This window comes from Xenopus tropicalis, chromosome 4 (assembly GCF_000004195.4).
Source record: "Xenopus tropicalis strain Nigerian chromosome 4, UCB_Xtro_10.0, whole genome shotgun sequence".
Taxonomy (NCBI): Eukaryota; Metazoa; Chordata; class Amphibia; order Anura; family Pipidae; genus Xenopus; species Xenopus tropicalis.
In genome coordinates, this window is record NC_030680.2 from 17,221,940 (window position 1) to 17,243,198 (window position 21,259).

General features: G+C 44.0%; 1 protein-coding gene across 1 annotated transcript in view; it reads right to left on the bottom strand.

Moving 5' to 3' along the window:
* Nucleotides 1-5,442: 5,442 nt before the first annotated feature.
* kiaa1549l (KIAA1549-like) overlaps nt 5,443-21,259 on the bottom strand; it is a 91,470-nt gene continuing 75,653 nt past the window's right edge. The window contains exons 17-22 of the mRNA XM_018093290.2: nt 17,089-17,221; nt 13,256-13,600; nt 11,788-11,885; nt 11,000-11,148; nt 7,509-7,657; nt 5,443-5,893 (exon numbers count right to left, since the gene is read on the bottom strand). Coding sequence (XP_017948779.1) covers nt 5,612-5,893; nt 7,509-7,657; nt 11,000-11,148; nt 11,788-11,885; nt 13,256-13,600; nt 17,089-17,221 — 1,156 coding nt within the window. The 3' untranslated portion in view covers nt 5,443-5,611. The remainder of the gene's footprint in view (nt 5,894-7,508; nt 7,658-10,999; nt 11,149-11,787; nt 11,886-13,255; nt 13,601-17,088; nt 17,222-21,259) is intronic.

Consider the following 21,259-nt stretch of genomic DNA (forward strand, 5'->3'; position numbering starts at 1 on the left):
GCTACTATAGGCACCATCTCTCCCTACTATACCTGCTATCCCACAGCCCCAGTCCCTTCCCAGAGGCTATTATCTCCCCACTGCTACTATAGGCACCATCTCTCCCTACTATACCTGCTATCCCACAGCGACAGTCCCTTCCCAGAGGCTATTATACCCCCACTGCTACTATAGGCACCATCTCTCCCTACTATACCTGCTATCCCACAGCCCCAGTCCCTTCCCAGAGGCTATTATCTCCCCACTGCTACTATAGGCACCATCTCTCCCTACTATACCTGCTATCCCACAGCCCCAGTCCCTTCCCAGAGGCTATTATCCCACTGCTACTATAGGCACCATCTCTCCCTACTATACCTGCTATCCCACAGCCCCAGTCCCTTCCCAGAGGCTATTATCCCCCCACTGCTACTATAGGCACCATCTCTCCCTACTATACCTGCTATCCCACAGCCACAGTCCCTTCCCAGAGGCTATTATCTCCCCACTGCTACTATAGGCACCATCTCTCCCTACTATACCTGCTATCCCACAGCCCCAGTCCCTTCCCAGAGGCTATTATCCCACTGCTACTATAGGCACCATCTCTCCCTACTATACCTGCTATCCCACAGCCCCAGTCCCTTCCCAGAGGCTATTATCTCCCCACTGCTACTATAGGCACCATCTCTCCCTACTATACCTGCTATCCCACAGCCCCAGTCCCTTCCCAGAGGCTATTATCCCACTGCTACTATAGGCACCATCTCTCCCTACTATACCTGCTATCCCACAGCGACAGTCCCTTCCCAGAGGCTATTATCTCCCCACTGCTACTATAGGCACCATCTCTACCTGCTATACCCGCTATCCCACAGCCCCAGTCCCTTCCCAGAGGCTATTATCCCACTGCTACTATAGGCACCATCTCTCCCTACTATACCTGCTATCCCACAGCCCCAGTCCCTTCCCAGAGGCTATTATCCCACTGCTACTATAGGCACCATCTCTCCCTACTATACCTGCTATCCCACAGCCCCAGTCCCTTCCCAGAGGCTATTATCCCACTGCTACTATAGGCACCATCTCTCCCTACTATACCTGCTATCCCACAGCCCCAGTCCCTTCCCAGAGGCTATTATCCCACTGCTACTATAGGCACCATCTCTCCCTACTATACCTGCTATCCCACAGCCCCAGTCCCTTCCCAGAGGTTATTACTATGGAAGCCAACATCTAACTGTTTGCTGTGGGTAACTGGATCAGATCAATGTAATTGTGTAACCCCATTTATAACGACTGCTATCCATGAACAGGAAAATTACACATGAAAATAGGATAGATTCTGATAAAAAGTACAAGGTCCTGTTGTATTTAAATTGTGTTATCCTACACCCAAATATGAGAGGGAAAAGAGTGGAACAACTTTGGTAATTAGGCAATGGCTAAAATCTATGATAGAGGAGCAAAACCTATGATAAAAGAGATCTGTATGTCCAGTATGATGTAATGCATTACTTGCATACTCATTGGCCAAATACCAGGGACTGGCATTTATTTAATGTGTACATCACAGAAGTGGGAACATTTCCATCTAATTTAGAAAATAATGGGAAAAAATAATCCTGCAACTGAAAACCACTGGCCATAGAATAATGTTATGATTAATATCTAGTTAGTGGAGGGCAATTCATGTTTCTAAACATTAGAATAAACATCTCTAAATATTCATGCCAATTTCATTATTATACTGTAAATTCTAAAGGGGATCTTAACCAGTAAAACGAATGAATGTAACACTGTTCAGAGCACTCCATTTCTTTTTTAAGTTTTAAAGATACAGGTATCGGACCCCTTATCCGGAAACCCATTATCCAGAAAGCTCCGAATTACGGAAAGCCCGTCTCCCATAGACTCCATTATAATCAAATAATTCAGAATTGTAAAACTGATTTCCTTTTTCCATGTAGAAATAAAACGGTACCTTGGAATTGATCCCAACTAAGATATAAATAATCCTTATTGGAGGCAAAACAATCCTATTGGGTTTAATTAATGTTTTATTGATTTTTTAGTAGACTTAAGGTGCTGAGATCCAAATTACGGAAAGACCCCTTATCTGGAATACCCTTGGTCCCGAGCATTCTGGATAATGGGTCCTATACCTGTATTAGCAGTTTGTACACTGCTCCTAAAATGAATGTGATACAACAGCGCCATCCAGAGGCCCGCCTGTCAGCAAATCAAGTTACTGAGCACAGAAACATCAGAAGACTATTCTTTGCTTAGCAACTTAATTTTCTGACAGCTAGCCGACAAAGAAATATAAATTTACCATTTGTAATGATTAAATTCCCATGTTTTGTTCTAATATATGTTCTATATATTTATATTGGGCAATAGATGGTATGACAAGGTTTGTAAGTGATTATAAAGCTGATTATAAAGCTGAACACATATGGGGAATAAGTAAAGCTGTGCAAGGATGCCCATGCAATCACACTATTTACAGAAGCCGCTGCCCTACGGTAAAACAGAATACCTGCGGCGCTGACAGATAAAATAAGCCCGAGGTCAAGTTGCAATGCGCGGAATATATCCATATTGTGTAATCGCTGCTTTCAACGTTTCCTAGTTTGAAAGAACACTTACACTGGAAATTAAGGAACAAAGGTTCCCCCCATAAAGGATCTCTATTAGCGAGCATTCCTGCGCAGACATTCATTCGCTCTCGTACTAAGAAAATGGGCCCCTTTGGCTGGGAGTCCCTGGCTCACAATGAATCTTCCCTCAGGAGGAGAGACAGAGGCTCGCTTGTACGGCTGGACAGGGATCACATTCTAAGCCAGACCCAAACAGGCTTCTCATTTTACCCGCCCGAAGTTAAGCCTTAGTCTGAAAGGCCTTTTAGTGTCAAGTGGAAATGATCTCTACAGCGGCGCAGAAGACCTTTCGGATCTGATAGCAACAGGTTAGCCAAAACTTTAGGGGTTTTTTTTTAGTTGTTGGAATTCCTCAGTAGAAATGTTTGGTGGATCTGTACAAGGAATTTGAAATGTTAATCTGTTTGGACTTCAGTAGCCAATAAATTCCTCTAGAACAGCCACTGTTCACCTGAGAGTCACATGCTTGCTCGGAGACCTATAAGGGATTGGCAAACGTCCTCCATTGCCATCATGGAAATACCCTATGTGCCACTGCCCTGATATGAATATGCACTACCTGCCTGGCCTATTGCTCTTTTTTGTTGTGTTTCAAACTGAACTGGCTGGCAAAGCCACCAAGCTTGCATATTCTCAGGCCATATAGACAGAAACAATTATTTGGCACATAGACTATTCTTATGAAGACCCTGAGAACCACATCAGTAACTCAAAGCAGTCTTTGTCCAGCGGGATTTTCCGGCCTTTATGCTCAAGGCTGACAAGGTATGGGATTGGGAGGGTATCATTTTGGCACCACACGTGAGCTGTTAACCTGACGGCTTGGTCTGGAGTGATCTTAATTTACATTTTATGGGGCACAAAATGGACTATGGAACAGTTACATGAATCAATAAAATGGTCGGGTGAGATTCAAAATGGCCCTGGTATTTCAAGTACATAGAGGCCCAAACAGCCCCCCCCCCCCAACCCAATAAATAGTGACTGTCTATGGCATCTTACAGCAGCCTCTCTGGCATTTGCCAGAATCTACAGGTTGCCAGTCCAGACCTCAATATGGTGGTCAGAAGCAGTGAACTGGCAAGTCTAGTTGACCTGTGCTTGAGCTGTAAGTTTGACTAACCATTTCCATTGGCTTCATCCTTGCCAGCTCTTAAAGGGCCTATGCCCTTATTTAACTAACTTCCTTTAGCTTTATTTCCCTATGGCTTCTATAAGAGTGGCATTGGCACAGCCTGCAAATGTAAGCTTGCCTTGCCATTGTCTCTCAGAGCGGCTGGTCACACATTTTCTTATGATCTCCCATAGTCATTCTATTGTGTAATAAGCCCATGACAAGAAGCCCGCGGGGCAGTCCCAGGCGTGGTTGACATGACTGAAAGTGTGGGCAGCTTAATGAATCTGTAAAGGGAACTCTCCATAGCAGGGAACACCCTAGATTTCTTACAGCTATACAGGTATATATATGTAAGCCATCATAAGTGCGCGGCTGTATGAAGCACAGTAGCAAACACTCGTGTTGGCCATACAAAGAAAACCCATAAAAGTAATTCCCTGTCCTCTATAGTGGGCACTTGGGTTCATAAATAGGCCTATCAAAGTCATAACCGCAATTCACTGTAATTCTCATAGGGACTCTTTTCTAACCCAAGCACAAAACTGCGTCCATTCAAACACTATTCAGAAAAGTACAGGTGCCTCTATGCAAATGTTCATCACACAGAATTCTGGGAAATAGCGCTCCATTCTGTTTAAAAAAAACACATGGTGATTTGCATCTGTTTTTTGCACCTTGCGTTTGTGTTAGCAAATGAGCCCCAGAAGCAAGGTAGGACCTTTCAGATAAAGAGCTATTGAGGTATTAAGGGGGTTATTTAATAAATGGCACTAAATTTGCTCAGGAGCAGTAACCAACAGCAACCAATCAGAAGGTAGCAATTACCAGTCACCTGTTTAAAATCAAACATCTTATGGGATAATACTCCTGGGCAAACTTAGTGCCTTTTATTACATATGGGGGTAAGTCCACATTTCTTTGCAAATAAAGGGATCTGAAGGGAAGGGATCTGTTTCGCTGACTTTAATGTCTTTTTTAATAGGAATTCAAGCGAAAAAAGGGGACATAAAGGGACAGAAACAATTATAGGTAGGTGGTTTTTCACGGTGAGGGCAGTGAGATTGGGGAATGCCCTTCCTAGTGATGTGGTAATGGCAGATTCTGTTAATGCCTATAAGAGGGGCCTAGATGAGTTCTTGATCAATCAGAATATCCAAGGCTATTGTGATACTAATATCTACAGTTAGTACTAGTGGTTGTATTTATAGTTTATGTATGTGAGTGTATAGATTGGTAGGTGTGGGTTAGGTGTGCTGGGTTTACTTGGATGGGTTGAACTTGATGGACACTGGTCTTTTTTCAACCCTATGTAACTATGTAACTATATGTATTTCCATGATTAAAATCAGAATAAAAACACTTGGCTTGTCTCTACTAAAGACAAGCAATGCCAGCGGCACCCTCAGATTAGCAGAACCCTTACAGCCAATCCAGTTGCTCAGGGGACTGGGCAGAACCAATCTCTTTCTGTTGCACAGCGCACTGGTTCATTGACGTCTTTGGAGCGCACTCACAAGAGAGAGAGGGGTGGGGTTTAGCTTTTCAATCACAAGGTAACAGCTTCCTGGAATGGTAACAGGCCACACCCCCTGCCCCCTATAATGGCTGAGATGCAGAGCTGAGAGGTTGTGTGTGAAGGCGCATATAAGACAGAGGGTGTTTGAAAAAAAATAAGGTTGATTCAATGACACTTTATGTCCCCTTTATTTTACATAAATAAAGCATATAACTGAGTTAGCTGATATTTTCCTTCTATTATTATACATCTCGGAGAAACAGAATACAAATACCATAACGTCCCATAGAGGCGCTGCTCCTGCTTGACACTGTTAGAATGTACGGTGCGCGCTCCTTACACCTGGAACTCGAACATGTCAGTTTGTTTTTTGGCCAGTTTGGCTACTTCTTCCCGTATGGCTTTAACCAGAGCTGCGGTGGAAAGGTTGGTGATGGAGGTGTCCGGGGTGTCTGTGTCGGCCAGGCTTTGCTGAGAGGCTCCGATAGACGGCCCGGCGGTGTGCTCAAGGCTTGTATGTACATTCACTGACTGGTTAAACTGTCTGGGGAGTCGGGAGGGAGAGTTCTGTGGAAATCTAGACCTTGGGTAGGCTTCAATGTATCCTGGGAGGGGAACCTATGGGAACAATAGGATATCCTTATGGTGGTGCTTTGGAAAGATGTCATAAAAATGAGGTGCACCAGGCCCGGACGGGGATTCACAATAGGCCCTGGCATTCCAAGTACCCAGAGGCCCAAACAGCCCCCCCAGCCCAATAAATAGTGAGTGTCTGTGGCACCTTACAGCCCCCCTGGCATTCCCAGTACCCAGAGGCACAAACAGCCCCCCCAGCCCAATAAATAGTGAGTGTCTATGGTATCTTACAGCAGCCCCACTTCCAGTGTGAGAGGCCAAGTTGGAGCACGCCTATGTGCATAACGTGTCCTGGCTTACTCAATACGCACACGTGGGTTGCCCAATTTCCACATCATGCCCATGCACATATTAAATGAGCCAGAACCTGCAATTTGGCCTAGCATCCAATGGGGGGCACCAAGATGAAAATGGACAGACAGAAACTATACAGTTTATAGTTGCTCTAATATAGCCAGAGTTAGGGCTGCCATCAGAAATCACGGGGCCCCTCACAACAAAATTTTTGGGTCCCCCCTCCTCCCACGCCCCCAATGGCCCCTCCCCCAGTGACCCCTCCAATTAATACAAAGGACACACAGACATTGGTAGCCAGGGCCCCCCTAAAACATTGGTAGCCAGGGCCCTCCTAAAACATTAGTAGCCAGAGCCCCCCTAAAACATTGGTAGCCAGGGACCCCCTAAAACATTGGTAGCCAGGGCCCCCCTAAAACATTGGTAGCCAGGGCCCCCCTAAAACATTGGTTGCCAGGGCCCTCCTAAAACATTGGTAGCCAGCGCCCTCCTAAAACATTGGTTGCCAGCACCCTCCTAAAACATTGGTAGCCAGGGCCCCCCTAAAACATTGGTAGCCAGCACCCTCCTAAAACATTGGTAGCCAGCACCCTCCTAAAACATTGGTAGCCAGGGCCCCCCTAAAACATTGGTAGCCAGGGCCCCCCTAAAACATTGGTTGCCAGGGCCCTCCTAAAACATTGGTAGCCAGGGCCCCCCTAAAACATTGGTAGCCAGGGCCCCCCTAAAACATTGGTTGCCAGGGCCCTCCTAAAACATTGGTAGTCAGGGCCCCCCTAAAACATTGGTAGCCAGGGCCCCCCTAAAACATTGGTTGCCAGGGCCCTCCTAAAACATTGGTAGCCAGCACCTCCTAAAACATTGGCAGCCAGCACCCTCCTAAAACATTGGTAGCCAGCACCCTCCTAAAACATTGGTAGCCGGGGGTTACGGGCTCGGGCTACTAGGAAAACTAAGAAAACTGTAGCACAGCCGGGCCCTCTTTAAAGAGGGACAGTCAGGACGACTGTCCCCCCTGTGCCCCCCTGTTGGCGGCCCTGGCCAGAGTACCAGATGATCTCCTTGAGGGCCCCAACCCTATTAGATCTCAGCTACGGATGATTTCCATCAGCCCTTTTTCTTATTTCCACCACTTGTCGATATGACATCTATTACACTGAGCACTGTCTACATGTAATTGTGAGCATGGGCCCTCAATGTCAGGTCCTCTAGTGGGCCCTCCAGTCCTACACTGCTATCCTGTTATCTTCCCCCCTGTATCTGTACTTAGTAACCCCCGGCTTTGCAATGAAAGGATTCTTACTGAATCAGCCCATTGTCCCGGCAGCTCGTTGTCTCCTGAATAGGACATCCACGCTTGGTTTCTGTACGAAGAGGGAGGCTGTGGAATGTAGTAACCGGAATATCCTGATCGGTTTCCAGGAATAGCAAATACTGCTGGTACTGAGTTACCTGCCCAAAGTGAAAAAAAATACATCAACAACTGCCCAAGAATTTTTATATATAACATCCAGTTTTCATACATTTACATTTAAAAAGTACAGATATGAGAGCTGGTATCTGAAATGATACCTGAGGGTTTTCCAGATATGGGATCTTTCCATAATTTGGATCTCCATACCTTAAGTCTGCTAAAAATCATTTAAATGTTAAATAAACCCAATAGGGGGTTTTTGCCCCCAAGTACAGGTACTGTTTTATTATTACAGAGAAAAGGGAATCATTTAACCATGAAATAAACCCAATAGGGCTGTTCTGCCCCCAATAAGGGGTAATTATATCTTAGTTGGGATCAAGTACAGGTACTGTTTTATTATTACAGAGAAAAGGGAATCATTTAACCATTAAATAAACCCAATAGGGCTGTTCTGCCCCCAATAAGGGGTAATTATATCTTAGTTGGGATCAAGTACAGGTACTGTTTTATTATTACAGAGAAAAGGGAATCATTTAACTATTAAATAAACCCAATAGGGCTGTTCTGCCCCCAATAAGGGGTAATTATATCTTAGTTGGGATCAAGTACAGGTACTGTTTTATTATTACAGAGAAAAGGGAATTATTTAACCATTAAATAAACCCAATAGGGCTGTTCTGCCCCAATAAGGGGTAATTATATCTTAGTTGGGATCAAGTACAGGTACTGTTTTATTATTACAGAGAAAAGGGAATCATTTAACCATTAAATAAACCCAATAGGGCTGTTCTGCCCCAATAAGGGGTAATTATATCTTAGTTGGGATCAAGTACAGGTACTGTTTTATTATTACAGAGAAAAAGGAAATCATTTTCAAAAATTAGAATTATTTGCTTATAATGGAGTCTATGGGAGATGGCCGTTCCGTAATTTGGAACTTTCTGGATAATGGGTTTCCGGATAACGGATCCCATACCTGTATTACGTAAAAAAAATATCAAGCATGCAAAAGAGCAATCAGTCAAGCAAGGAAGGCATTGCTAGGAAGAATAAAACAAATCCCAAATTATTTTTTGTATGTACAATTATACACTAAAGGGTGTGGGGCGCTTGATATAAGAAGCAGGTACATTGGTGTATGGAAGCAGGGAGAAAACAGATGTTTTAAACTGCTTCTTTTCTTCTGTTTATATGACTGAAGGCAAAGGTGAAATGTCAATGAAGGCTTCCTTTTTAATAGGCCCAAGCAAAGGTGCAGGACCTAACAGTATTGACTTTAGGGGAAATAAAGGTATGAGGCTGGTGAAGCTGCCTAGTTTCTCCCTTTTATATATATATATTTATTTATTTTTTTGTCTATATATCGTTACTTTACCAGTATTTTACCAGTCCAGCCATAAAAATACCTTCCTGTTGTATTAAGTCTAGGCATGTTTGTAATACCCCAAGGGGTGCTGTTGCGTAGTCTAGAATAAGCCAAGCAATATGGGATCTCCCGCTCCTGTACATGTAAATATGCAGAGAAACCATACCCTGTACACTCAATAACCTTCTCCTTTTTATCATTAGTCTTGTACTTTGCCGTTATTTATGACAAGTTCAATGAAAGGGTATATTTCCCATTTCAGAACGAATCAACAGAAGTCTGAAGTCGGGTTTGTTTTTGCAATATTAATGCCATTAATGAAGCAGAGGGAAGTCACATTATCATGAACTATAGCCCGAGCCTGCTGCTGCGGTGTCGCCGCAAATTGATTCGTCTTTAATGAATCCGTTAAGTGCCGTTCGGTTTATGTACAAACAGCGTTGGGAACATAAGGGTCACAGGGGAATTTATTATTATTATTATAGTCGGCTCTTTGCAAACAGCAACAGTACTAATGAGCCGCAGTCTTGTGGGGGCACCATAATAAAAACAACCAGGAATTAAGGTCTCTTAGGGCTAGTTAGTAAATAGCTCAGGGATGGAGGTACATTAGGCATATCAGTAGTGTGGGCAGGGTCCGACTGGGCTGCTGGGACACCAGGGAAAATCCCGGTGGGCCCCGGCAGCCCAGAACCAACCCTTACCGGCGCTCCCCCTGCCCGACTGTTCCTCCCCTGCGGGGGGTTACGGGGGGGGTTAGGAGACGCGGCCGGTGGGGGCACCTGCAGGGCCCTGCACCCCCCAGTCTGACCCTGAGTGTGGGGCTCATTTATTAATAGCGGTGCAGGGTGCAAAATATGGTCGCAAAACTTGCACTTTGCACCCTCCCTGCGGAGTGCATGCTTATATGCAGGTCTGTGACCCTCAGAATTAGTGATGAACGAATCTGTCCTGTTTCGCTTCACCATAAAATTTGCAAAACGCCTAGAAAATTCACGAAACTACGGAAAATTCGCGAAACGCATTTGTCGTGCGATTGTTTTGTCGCTCGTGTCTACTTTTTGTTGCCCGCGTCTATTTTTTTGTCGTCCAAGCTTTTTTTATGCAACTGCAGCTTTTTTTTGACGCAACCATGCCCATTTTGACACAACCGTGCCCTATTTGACGAGCGAGAAAAAAAAAATCTGCGCAACTAATTTTTCCGTGTCGAATTTTCACGGAAGTTTAGCGAAACAATTCGCCAATGCGAAATGCGGAAATCTGCTGCGAATCCATGCCTGGCGAAAAAAAACGCTCATCACTACTCAGAATACATCCCAAAAACCTGCTCCTTTCCAATGAATACATTGGCCCCTAAATGTTTAAAAAAGAAATAAAAGGCCAATGAAGACATTAATGGGTTTATGTAATAAAAGGCACTAAGTTTGCCCAGGAGCAGTAACCCATAGCAACCAATCAGCAGGTAGAATTTACTGGTCACTTGTTTATAAGCAAACATCTATTGGTTGCTATGGGTTACTGCTCCTGGGCAAACTTAGTGCCTTTTATTACATAACCCCCTTAATGTCTTTATTGGACTTTTATTTCTTGTTTAAACATTTAGGGGCCAATGTATTCATTGGAAAGGAGCAGGTTTTTGGGATGTATTTTGAGGGTCACAGACCTGCATCTAAGCATGCACTCTGCAGGGAGGGTGCAAAGTGCAAGTTTTGCAACCATATTTTGCACCCTGCACCGCTATTAATAAATGAGGGGTTGTGGCAATAATACACTTTAAATAGGATTTGATCAAACAGTAGAAACCTTTCCCTGCTGCTTAGGAAATAAAAAGTCATTATCTATAAAATAATAATCAGCTTTGGGGCCTGCTGCAGACTACAACTGTATTAATATAGACCAAAACATGAAACTCTATAAAATGATCCATGGATATTCATTATCATCTCCCTTGTTACTGTGGCACGGTTGCGGTTAGTCGATTTAATACCAATCCGTGGTGATGTGGTCTTACCTGTGTAATTTGATACTGACTGATCCGCTTGGGCCACAGTCACCGGCGCCCTTGAAACTGGAGGAAAACCCCCATGCTCACCTGGACCCTGCTCGCTGCCACTTGGTTCCGCTACTCGAGAACTCTTGTTCGCCGTATCGGCTGCAGACCTGGAAAGGATAAAAGATTCCATCAGTCGGATTCTCTAACATTTTGGCCATGGGGGGAGTCATTTCTAGTAATACCACACATTCATCTTGGCATTCTGGGAGTTAATAATCCTACCAAACCCTGTGCTAAATTTGGACCATGTGCTAAGTACCAGGGAAACTAGAGGACTACATGACAGTGAAGGAAGGGGTTGTGCCGTTATACCCATTTAGGACTCCCCACATTTTAACATCTGGCACTGGTGCAAAATAGCTCAACCTGAGTAGAAATAATACAATGAAAACAGCAGCAGAGTAATAATCAAAAAGTCTAATTCTGCCATGCTACATTATTCTGAGGATCTGCTGTAAACTGGGCTATAAAATATAAGTAGAACAGTCCATTAAGCCATAAATAAATGTATTTGATCGCAAGATGCAACCAGTAAGTGTTCCCTATTGGTCACTAGATGGCAGACTTTGACAAAGAAACAGCACCGGGAGCAGCAAAGTGTTCTGCATCAGGATTTTATGGCATCACTGCGGTAATCCTGTGCTTCCTGTGCTAAGCCCCCACATATCTCAATGTGCCCACTCGTCCTGCATCTTTTACCCAGCATGCTTTGCTCAGTGCTGTTCGGGCCAATCAGAGGAGCTTACCTCTGTAAAGAGGTGACTGCAACAGGACCTGTCCTAGGAGGAATGGGAGGTGGGGGTGAACCCATTACCATTTCTGGAAGCTGAGAGAACCGGTAAGTCTGCAAGAAAAGGTTAAAAAAAATATATATGTATATACATGCAATTAAGTGCTCATTTATACACAGAACTGCTTAATTGTTCATTATTTAGCTTTTTGTTTGACCGCAATTTAAAGTTGCCAAGATGCTAACAGTAAACTCAGAGGTGTACTTACCCTTTTAGGTATTTAATGTAGAAGACCCTTATGAAAATCTCAATAAAAGGCTGCGGGGGCTGATTTACCAACCCAGGTGCTAAATTGCTCTAGTGCAGTTGCCCATAGAAACCAGTCATTTGCTTTCATCTTTTAACTTGCTCTAGCCTTATCAAAGCTAATTGCTAATTGGTTGCTAAGGGCAACTGTGTAAGTTTATCTTTCTGCTTATTATGAAAAGAGCCCATGTCACTATTTACGCTGAGGAATCACTTGAGTGTGCCAAAGAAAGAACATTTAGGAAGCTTTCCTCTGCTTCTTTTTAACTACACTCCAACCTACACTGCATCTGCCCTATAGTATTTCCATACACTCAGCATGCTGTTCTTCTAATGTCCTTACCTACCCTCCAGTGGTTCCCAAACTGTGGGGCTGGTCCCCCAGGGAGGTTCTGAAGAAGTGGCAAGGGGTTCAGTCTGAATTCCAGAAGTGCAGGAGAGGCATAACAGTATGCAGCCATTTTGTGGAGGGGCCCAGTGTGCACATCCACCTCTGTACCCAGCCCCACTCCACTCACCTACATGCCCACCTAACCCCTGGCCCCTAGCATCCACTGCTCCCCCCAGCTCTCAGGTAGAAGAGTGAGTGGGAAAGGGGACTTTCTATAAAGGAATCAGACCCATTGGCGTAAATAAGGTCCCCACAAACCCCGCAATGCAGGGGGCCCCAAGTCCTGAAGGGCCCCACTGCCACCGGGATCTGAGGAGACCTACAAGTGCCGCTGCACTGTCACTGTTGCTTCCCGGTCACCGCTGTGTGATGTCACGTGCCGCTCTAATATAAGGGCAGGGGTAAACGGGGAGATTAGTTGCGGTCATCCTTCATGAATACAGTGCTGCCTATCACAGTTTTCTGTGGTCCAAAAAGGTACAAAAACATGGTGGATTGGCCCCATTTTTGCACTTTGCACACTGCTTTCTAGTTTGTAAATGACCCCTTTGGACTGACTACTTACTATCCTAAATATTCTTGTATCCATGGTTTAATGGCTTACTTTTCTAAATCCGTAACACTGATATAAGCTATCAAGGCCCCTAACAACAGGCTGGATCTCCTCATCAATAACAGTCCAATATAATATTCAATTACAAAAACTCAGATCCCTGGTTCAGCAATGCTCACAATGACCATGCTAATAATGTTCTTGTTGGGGCTGCAGGGATCTTGGGAACTCACCGGCCTGGGAAGGCTATACTGGTACATTTCAGGTCCGTACGTTGGCACCCACTGCACCCGAGGCCTGGACATGGTGCCAGGGGCACTGGTCACAACTTCAGAATATGGCAAGTGCTGCGCTGACGCATAAGGATCCTGTTGTCTCTTTGGAGCTCCGTGGCCAGCAGACGCTAGGCTAAAAGCTTCTTCCAACAACATGTGCATCTGCTGCCTGACTTCATCGATGGACGGCTGGGAGCTCAGGGTGGATGTTTCTGAATGGCCCTTGCCCTGACGTGACTTGATAAAAGTTCTGGCTTGCTTGACCCTGTCTATATTTGTCTCCTCAATCATTTCTGGTTCCGTCTACAAGAAGAACAGCACACATAATTATCATACTTTTTACACAAACAGATTGGGGATAATCTCTGTTCTAAAGTTGACTGGTCTGCATCACAATTGTAGACCAAGCAATTATCATGGGGCCTATGGTAAACCCTAAGCAGGACCGAACTGGCAATCTGTGGGTTCTGGCAAATGCCAGAGGGGCTGCTGTAAGATGCCATAGATAGACAGTCACTATTTATTGGGCTGCTGGGGGGCCGTTTGAGCCTCTGAGTACTTAAAATTCCAGGGCCTTTTTTTAATCCCAGTCCAGGTCTGACTGAAGGGAAACTGATGTTTTGCTCACCACATTTTGTTTGTAGCCAGACTAGGGTTCCTAGAGAATCTGACATGCAACCAGGGCTGTCAGCATGGTGGAAAAAGGGGACAATAAAAAATGTGAAGGGGTGGGCTTGTCTAGAGAGTGGGTGGGGTGTGGGTTGATTGGTGCGGGATGGATCAGGCATGGATCAGGGGTGTGATCAGGGGACAATTCTATTATTATTGTTTTCCGCTTCGGCCTCATTCTATTAAGTTGGCAGGGCCTAACGCTCAGGTGTAACATGGGTCCCTGGGAGGGGAGGAACCAACTAACTAAGCCATATGAGGCCCCATAATTTCTGATGGTGGCACTGTAGACAGTGCCCAATGTTGTAAATATTATACAGACTAGTGATCCCCAACCAGTGGCTCGCAAGCAAGCTCCCACTGACCTCAAAGAAGGTGGTCATTTTTTAATTTGTGACTTGGAGGCAAGTTTAGGAGGTATAATGGCCATTTGTTTTGCCAACAGAGCCTCCTGTAGTCTGCCAGTCCACACTGGGCTACCAAATAACCATTTACAGCTTTTATTAGACACCCCCTAGGAATACTTTTCATGCTTGCGTTGCTCTCAGCTTTTTTTTTATATATTTAAATGTTGTTCATGGTTAAAAAAGGTTTGGGACCCCTGATATAGACCTATGGAAAGAGCTGATAGTAATTGTCCCATCTAAGGATCCTTGGTACCCAGGTAGGTCAGTCTGGCACACATGGGCCCAAAACCCACAAACTCATGATCATTTATGTAGTGTTCTATCTTCACATTCTCTCCCATGTTAACAAACAGTATATATCCACTGAATATATAGGATTTTATTCCAACGTTTTCTCTTCTTTCTCTTCCCTAGGGCCGGAATAATCTGCATGCATTACAGAATAATAATGAATAAACACTGCACTCGGGCAGTTCTGGAGCGGATTTCCTTTACTCAGCCACAGAGACATTTTAATGATGCTGTGATATATGAAGTTTTCTGCCTCCATCTACAGGTATAAATTCTGCCGCTCCCTCAGCCTCTCGGGCTCCAGAGATTAATATGCGGCGCTCTGACCTAGTTCCTCGTAAACGCAGAACTGGCAGTGGCGGCAATCTTGTGTGAAATCCATTAGGACCAAAATCTGCTATAAATCAGAGGAGGCAAGTCGGCAGTGAGATCAGCCAGCCTCCCAGCCCATTGCTCTTTTGTATTGTACGGCCCAGTGCATTATACTCATATTCTCTCCTTCTATTCAAATGCATGCCCTTTCATTTAATATCTGGTGTTAATGCAGGTCACATATTAATGGCATTTTTGGCAATTTTTTTAAAATTAATCCCAATACCCTCAAACCTCTCTGCAGAACTGTGCTGGGGGGGTCTCATAAGTCTAAACACATCTCTTCCTTTCTGCTCTTGCTGTATGGGCAATAATGGAGTGTTCAACAGCAACCCTGTTATAAGATGTTTCTTTTATGCAATTTTGTACTTCTTTGCACTCCAGAACTTGCCAGCCTGCCCATAGTAAGTCTTCATCATCACTGGATTTACTCTTTTGGCCCAATTAGCTGGGTCATGCAGTATTGGTGCCCACGGCAATATTACTTATGCTGGTGCCCTATCTTTGCTTGCCACCTCTCCACCCTGCCACTTGGTATACACGGCACTGCCACAAAAGCCAACCATACACGCACAAAACCTTGTTTCGTACCATATTCGGTGCATGTATGGCGGCTCGATGAGGTGACCAATATCCCAAAAGGCTGCGGATATCAGTCGACTGTTGATCGGCCAGGTTAAAAGATTTTGATCGGGCACCATTGAGCAAAATCTACGTTCAGGGCTGAATCGGCAGAACGAGGTAGAATTTCTGTTGTTTCTACCTCCATATCTGACAATTCAGCCCTGAACGTAAGTGGAGGGTGGGAACGATCGAAATTGCTACGTGTATGGCAACCTTTAGTCTGGACAGGTCTCCCAACAACCTAGGGGTATATTCATTTCACTAATCACAAAATGGTGGCTCAAGAAAAAAGATGTAAAAGGGCAATATTTACTGATATATATATATTCCAGTTTGGAATGATGCTTTAACACTTAATATGATATAAACTGTCAGATAAGGTATCATTTTCATTTAACAGCCCTGTAGACTTGGCATACAGTATTTCAACAACAAAACCCCTAGAATCCTATCAGTACCTGTAGGATGCTGGGAGTTGTAGACCTGACGAATCTGGAAGGCACCGGAGTTCTACTTGATTACAATCTGAATGCAGATATTACTCTTCCCATTTAACTTTAGTCCTTATCTGACCGATAATAAAGATCATTTGTTTCAACTGTGAGCCCAAAGAGAGAGCCACATAGACCCCCAGCTGATATACTGATAAACAGGCTGTTATTGCTGCACCAGTGATGTGAGTAACCTCCTCCCACCGCTGAGATGGAAGCAGAAGATTAGAAAACTGGCAAACAACTGATTAACAAGCTAGAGAGCATGAATATAAGGGGGATGTGGGAAGGTGCCCCTGTCAATGCTATTACTCACAGTTACAATCAATATTCATTATCTATGTTCCTTACTTGGTGTCAGGGAGTAGATACTTTGCCGTCAATTTGTCCGGGGAAAAAAACCCCCACAACATAATATCCTAAATCAACATACTGGAAAAAGCATTCTTATTTGCAGCAACAGCATGTACTCCATCTAGTGGTCATAAACAATAAGTGGCACTCAGCTGCTGCTCAGTAGAGCACAGCAAGCCCCATGACATTTCCATCACACTGAAATGGCCATAAAGTCGCCCATTTTTAAATTTCTGGCTTGGAGACACGGTTTTACTCCAAGCAGAGCCTCCTGCAGGCTGGCAGTACACATAGGGCTACCAAATAGCCAATCAAAGTCCTTATTTTGCGTGTGGGTGAGATATACCCGGTGATGCCACCAAAGGGGTTGGGACATATGTAGTAATATCATAAGGAGGGAAAGATTTTTAAAAAGCTTGGCCTGCCACCTGTCCATAACCTCTGCCTTGACTTGTATGTTACCCCAAACCTGCCCCACCCTTGTGGGAACCCACAACTACTGCCCCGCCAGTGTGCCCGTGTCATCAAATAAGCTTCCTATTTTACATCTATAGACACAGATAGCACTTGTGGACACACTTACATCATAGCCACTGTTACGGATCCCACGCCGTGGTCTTTCACGAGTCACAAGAAGATCCATTTCAGTTTCCCCAGGGCTTGGGCTGTTGAGCGACTGCCTACTTCGGTATGGGTGGTTCTTTATTGACGGTTGCCTAAATAGAAAAGTAACACAGGTTGGAGCCTTTGTTTTCAGTAACATATAATCTGAATTACATATTTAAACACAGTGGTTTTGCTGGCTGTGCCTTCTCCTCCAGTCGTGGTATCAATGTACATCATGGAAACCCAGCGTCTCTGATCATTCCACTGATCTTGTGATAGGAGTTCTGTGTTAGAAAATCCACAATCCAAATCCACAACAAGGAGTCACCATGCAAGCAGTAAAAAGACCCATACCTAACAAAGCTTCTTGCATCCTCCACCAAACTATAGGCGATATGAGCCAGATACCTGGAAGCACAGGGTGCTTATTGAACACCGCTCATATAAAAATAGCAACATACAAGTAAGAAGTAGGGCAGCTCTCACACAGAGGTGATTTCCATACAGACTAGGTTGCTGGTCTCTTATATGTTATGGTTTATTCCCATGTACCAGGTACATCCTCTTGTTACTGACACTTGTTCTTAAAGGGATACTGGCATGATTTTTATGGGGTACTTTTTATTTCTAAATAACACTGTTTACATAGCAAATCATTCACTCTGCCATTTAAACTTTTATTCTTGAACCAATAAATATGTTTTTAGCTGTAATATTGGTGTGTAGGCGCCATCTCAGTGCATTGTGCCTGAGTCTGAGCTTTCAGAAGGAGCCAGTGCTACACATTAGAACTGCTTTCAGCTAACCTATTGTTTCTCCTACTCCCATGTAACTGGAGGAGTCCCAAGTCAGACTTGGTAGAACAACTGATCGGAATGTCGGTCCAACAAGACTGTCATATGGCCTTGTAGCATGCTCTGTGTTGGCCAGTAACATTACTATTCAACTGTATGGAGTCACTTGGAAATTCATGAAACTTAATGCCTATGCCACTAACTGGATCTGGTTTTATGCATTGTAGTAAAAAGCACCTTTTATAAACTGGACCTCGTATGAAGTTGCTTTATTTAATAGCAGATGTATCAATACCAAAAAACACATATTATAGTTGGAGAGTTCCAGTAGGAGCCATGGCATGACATACTGTATGGTCACAAGTATGTGGACACCTGCCTGTCCAACAGCTCATTCCCAAACTAATGGTGTTAATATGGACTTGGTCCTCCCTTTGCCTTTACTCTTCTGAAAAAGGCTTTCCAGTAGATTGGGTAGTGATGAGCGAATCTGTCCTGTTTCACTTCGCCGACTATTCTTTTGACGTGCGACTATTTATTTTGATGCCGCAATTATTCTTTTGATGCCCGCAACTATTTTTTGCCTCCCGCGACTATATTTTGATGCGCAACTATTTATTTTGACGCTGCGACTATTCTTTTGATGCCGCAACTATTCTTTTGACGTGCGACTATTTATTTTGACACCACGACTATTTATTTCAAAAGATTTACGAAACGGTTAAAATTTTGCGTGTAAAAAAAATTTGTCACCCGCGACTATTCTTTTGACATGCGACTATTTATTTTGATGCCGCAACTATTTATTTAAAAAGATTCACGAAACGACAAAAATGTTGCACGTAAAAAAAATTTGTCACCCGCGACAATTCTTTTGACACGCGACTATTTATTTTGACGCCGCGACTATTTATTTTGACGCTGCGACTATTTATTTTGACGCTGCAATGATTCTTTTGACGCCCGCGACTATTTTTTGCCACCCGCAACTATATTTTGACACCGCGACTATTCTTTGACGCCCGCGACTATTCTTTTGATGCTCGACTATTTATTTTGATGCTGCGACTATTCTTTTGATGCTGCGACTATTCTTTTGGCGCCACGACTATTCTTTAAAGCCGCAACTATTCTTTTGACGCCACGACTATTCTTTAAAGCCGCAACTATTCTTTTGACGCCCGCAACAATTTTTGGACGCGTGGTGAATTTTTCTGCCGCAAATGTTTTCATCCGTTGCTGCAAATCCATGCCTGCCGAAACAACATCACTAATGTTGGGCTATTGTGGGTGGGATTTGCTTCCATTCAGCCACATGAGGTTGGGCACTGATATTGGGTGATCAGTTATTGTTATTCCTAGACATTCCCCCTTCACTTATAGTTGGCTGGGGCACAGCAGGAATGGTATTAGCAAGGTGGCATCCCTTGATGGTGTCACTCTGACCCATAGTCAGTATGACCCATTGTATTTACAATGTTCCTAGAGATTGCTGTGGGTTTATTATACCCCTGTGGGTTTATTTAGCCAATGGTATTATTATTATGAGGTGTCTGGATACTAAATATAGTGTAGCAGGACCCACCCCTTTTCTACTCTTCTATCAGAAACCAGTCAGGCAAGGGTGCCTCCTGCAATGTATATTACTGTACCTTCCCAAAGTGCTTTTAATTAGCCGATGGCCATTTCCAGGCAGTGCTGTTGTATGAACCATTGTTCTCTTGCCAACGTGGGTATCTTAATTCATATTGGCAAGTTAATTAGCTATTCACTTTCACACCGCCGCCCGCACTTTGTCAAGTAACCACAAATGACTGTCAGGAAATTAATATCTCAATCATATATTAAAGAGACCAGAGAGAATGGCGGAAGAAGGAATGTGTCAGTAATTGTGGCATGGACTCTCCTTTCTCAATCACGCTCCCGGCAGGCAGGTTCTGTAGGTGATGCCACAAAGGTTTTATAAGGTTTACCTTTATGTTATTGATAGACATGTTTTAATCAGCATTCCTATTGTTCTTTATTTTGCTATGTAGCCTCTGTTTGGCCACAACTAAAAACACTACCTGGTTGCCTGGGTCACTGACCCCGGTAAATAAACACACAACAACAGCCTCAAGCAGAACTGTACCAAGGTACCCCCCCCCCCCTCCATTCTAAGAGTCACATTTCTGTATTTTCTCAAAGGGAAACTATACCCCTGAACAATGTAGGTCTCTACAAAAATATATCACATAAAACAGCTGACATGTAAAACCCTGCTTCATCGAAATAAACCATTTTCATAAAAATATACTTTTTTGGTAGTATGTGCTATTGGGTAATCCTAAATAGAAAATCTCAGGGGACTGGGGGCCCAACCATTAAATCTTGCTGGTACATTAAAGCACCTACCCACCACTGTTGCCAAAGCAACATGCCACACACACCTGCTGCCCAATGGCCTCCAGTTGGAAGGGCCTGCCAACTCCAAGGCCCACCAAGATTTCTCCCAGTCTCCTGTTGGGCCAGTGTGACTTGGCCCCTGTCGCTCCACCTGTCTGCCCCAGCTCACTCTTTAGGGGCCCCTTCATTGATGATGTTTTCACCGGTAAATTCTGAGGTTTGCAATTGTAAATGATCCTTATGGAGGAGTAGTTAAAGCACCATGGCGTTACTTCCGTATGCGTGTGTTCCGGGTATCAGGGGAAAATGTTGTATTCCCCTTTGGGTATCAGAGCTCTCAGGTCGACAGCTCTGGGTGTAACAGGCATGGCCTGGGTGACTCAGGGTGTTCCCAATTTATACAACAATATCTCTTAAATTGGGCACATTCTACTTAGCTAACAGGGACCACATCCTATGGGTTCCAGAAGGGCTGTAGGCTAATAACCTGAGCCCCCTGGAGAGACAGCCCTGCCAACTAAGTTGTATGGCACCCCTATGGCAGCCCTGTTCATGTACTACAGGTAGGAAAAACCCATTATATATGGCTTTGTCCCCCAAGGAATTAAGTAAATGTATTCCTTGTATTGCTCTATTTGCACTGATTAATGACAAATAAATAGCACTAACTATACAATTTAAAAGATAATTGTTAGATAATATAGAAAGGGCCACAAACCAAATTGGTAGATAGAGCTAACCAAGGGATATTATAATTGTGTCCAATTTGTCAAAAGTGTTCAGCATGGGAGTGACATGCATGCCCTATTCTTTTGGCACAACTATTCTGCGGCAATTGATGCAGGCACATTTGGACACAAGTACTTTTAATGAAAGTGATTTTACACGCAACTGACTGCAGAGAAAGTTGCCAGGTTTAAATAAGCCTTCATTTGTGTCAAAATTTGGTAAACAAAGCAAAGTGATTGA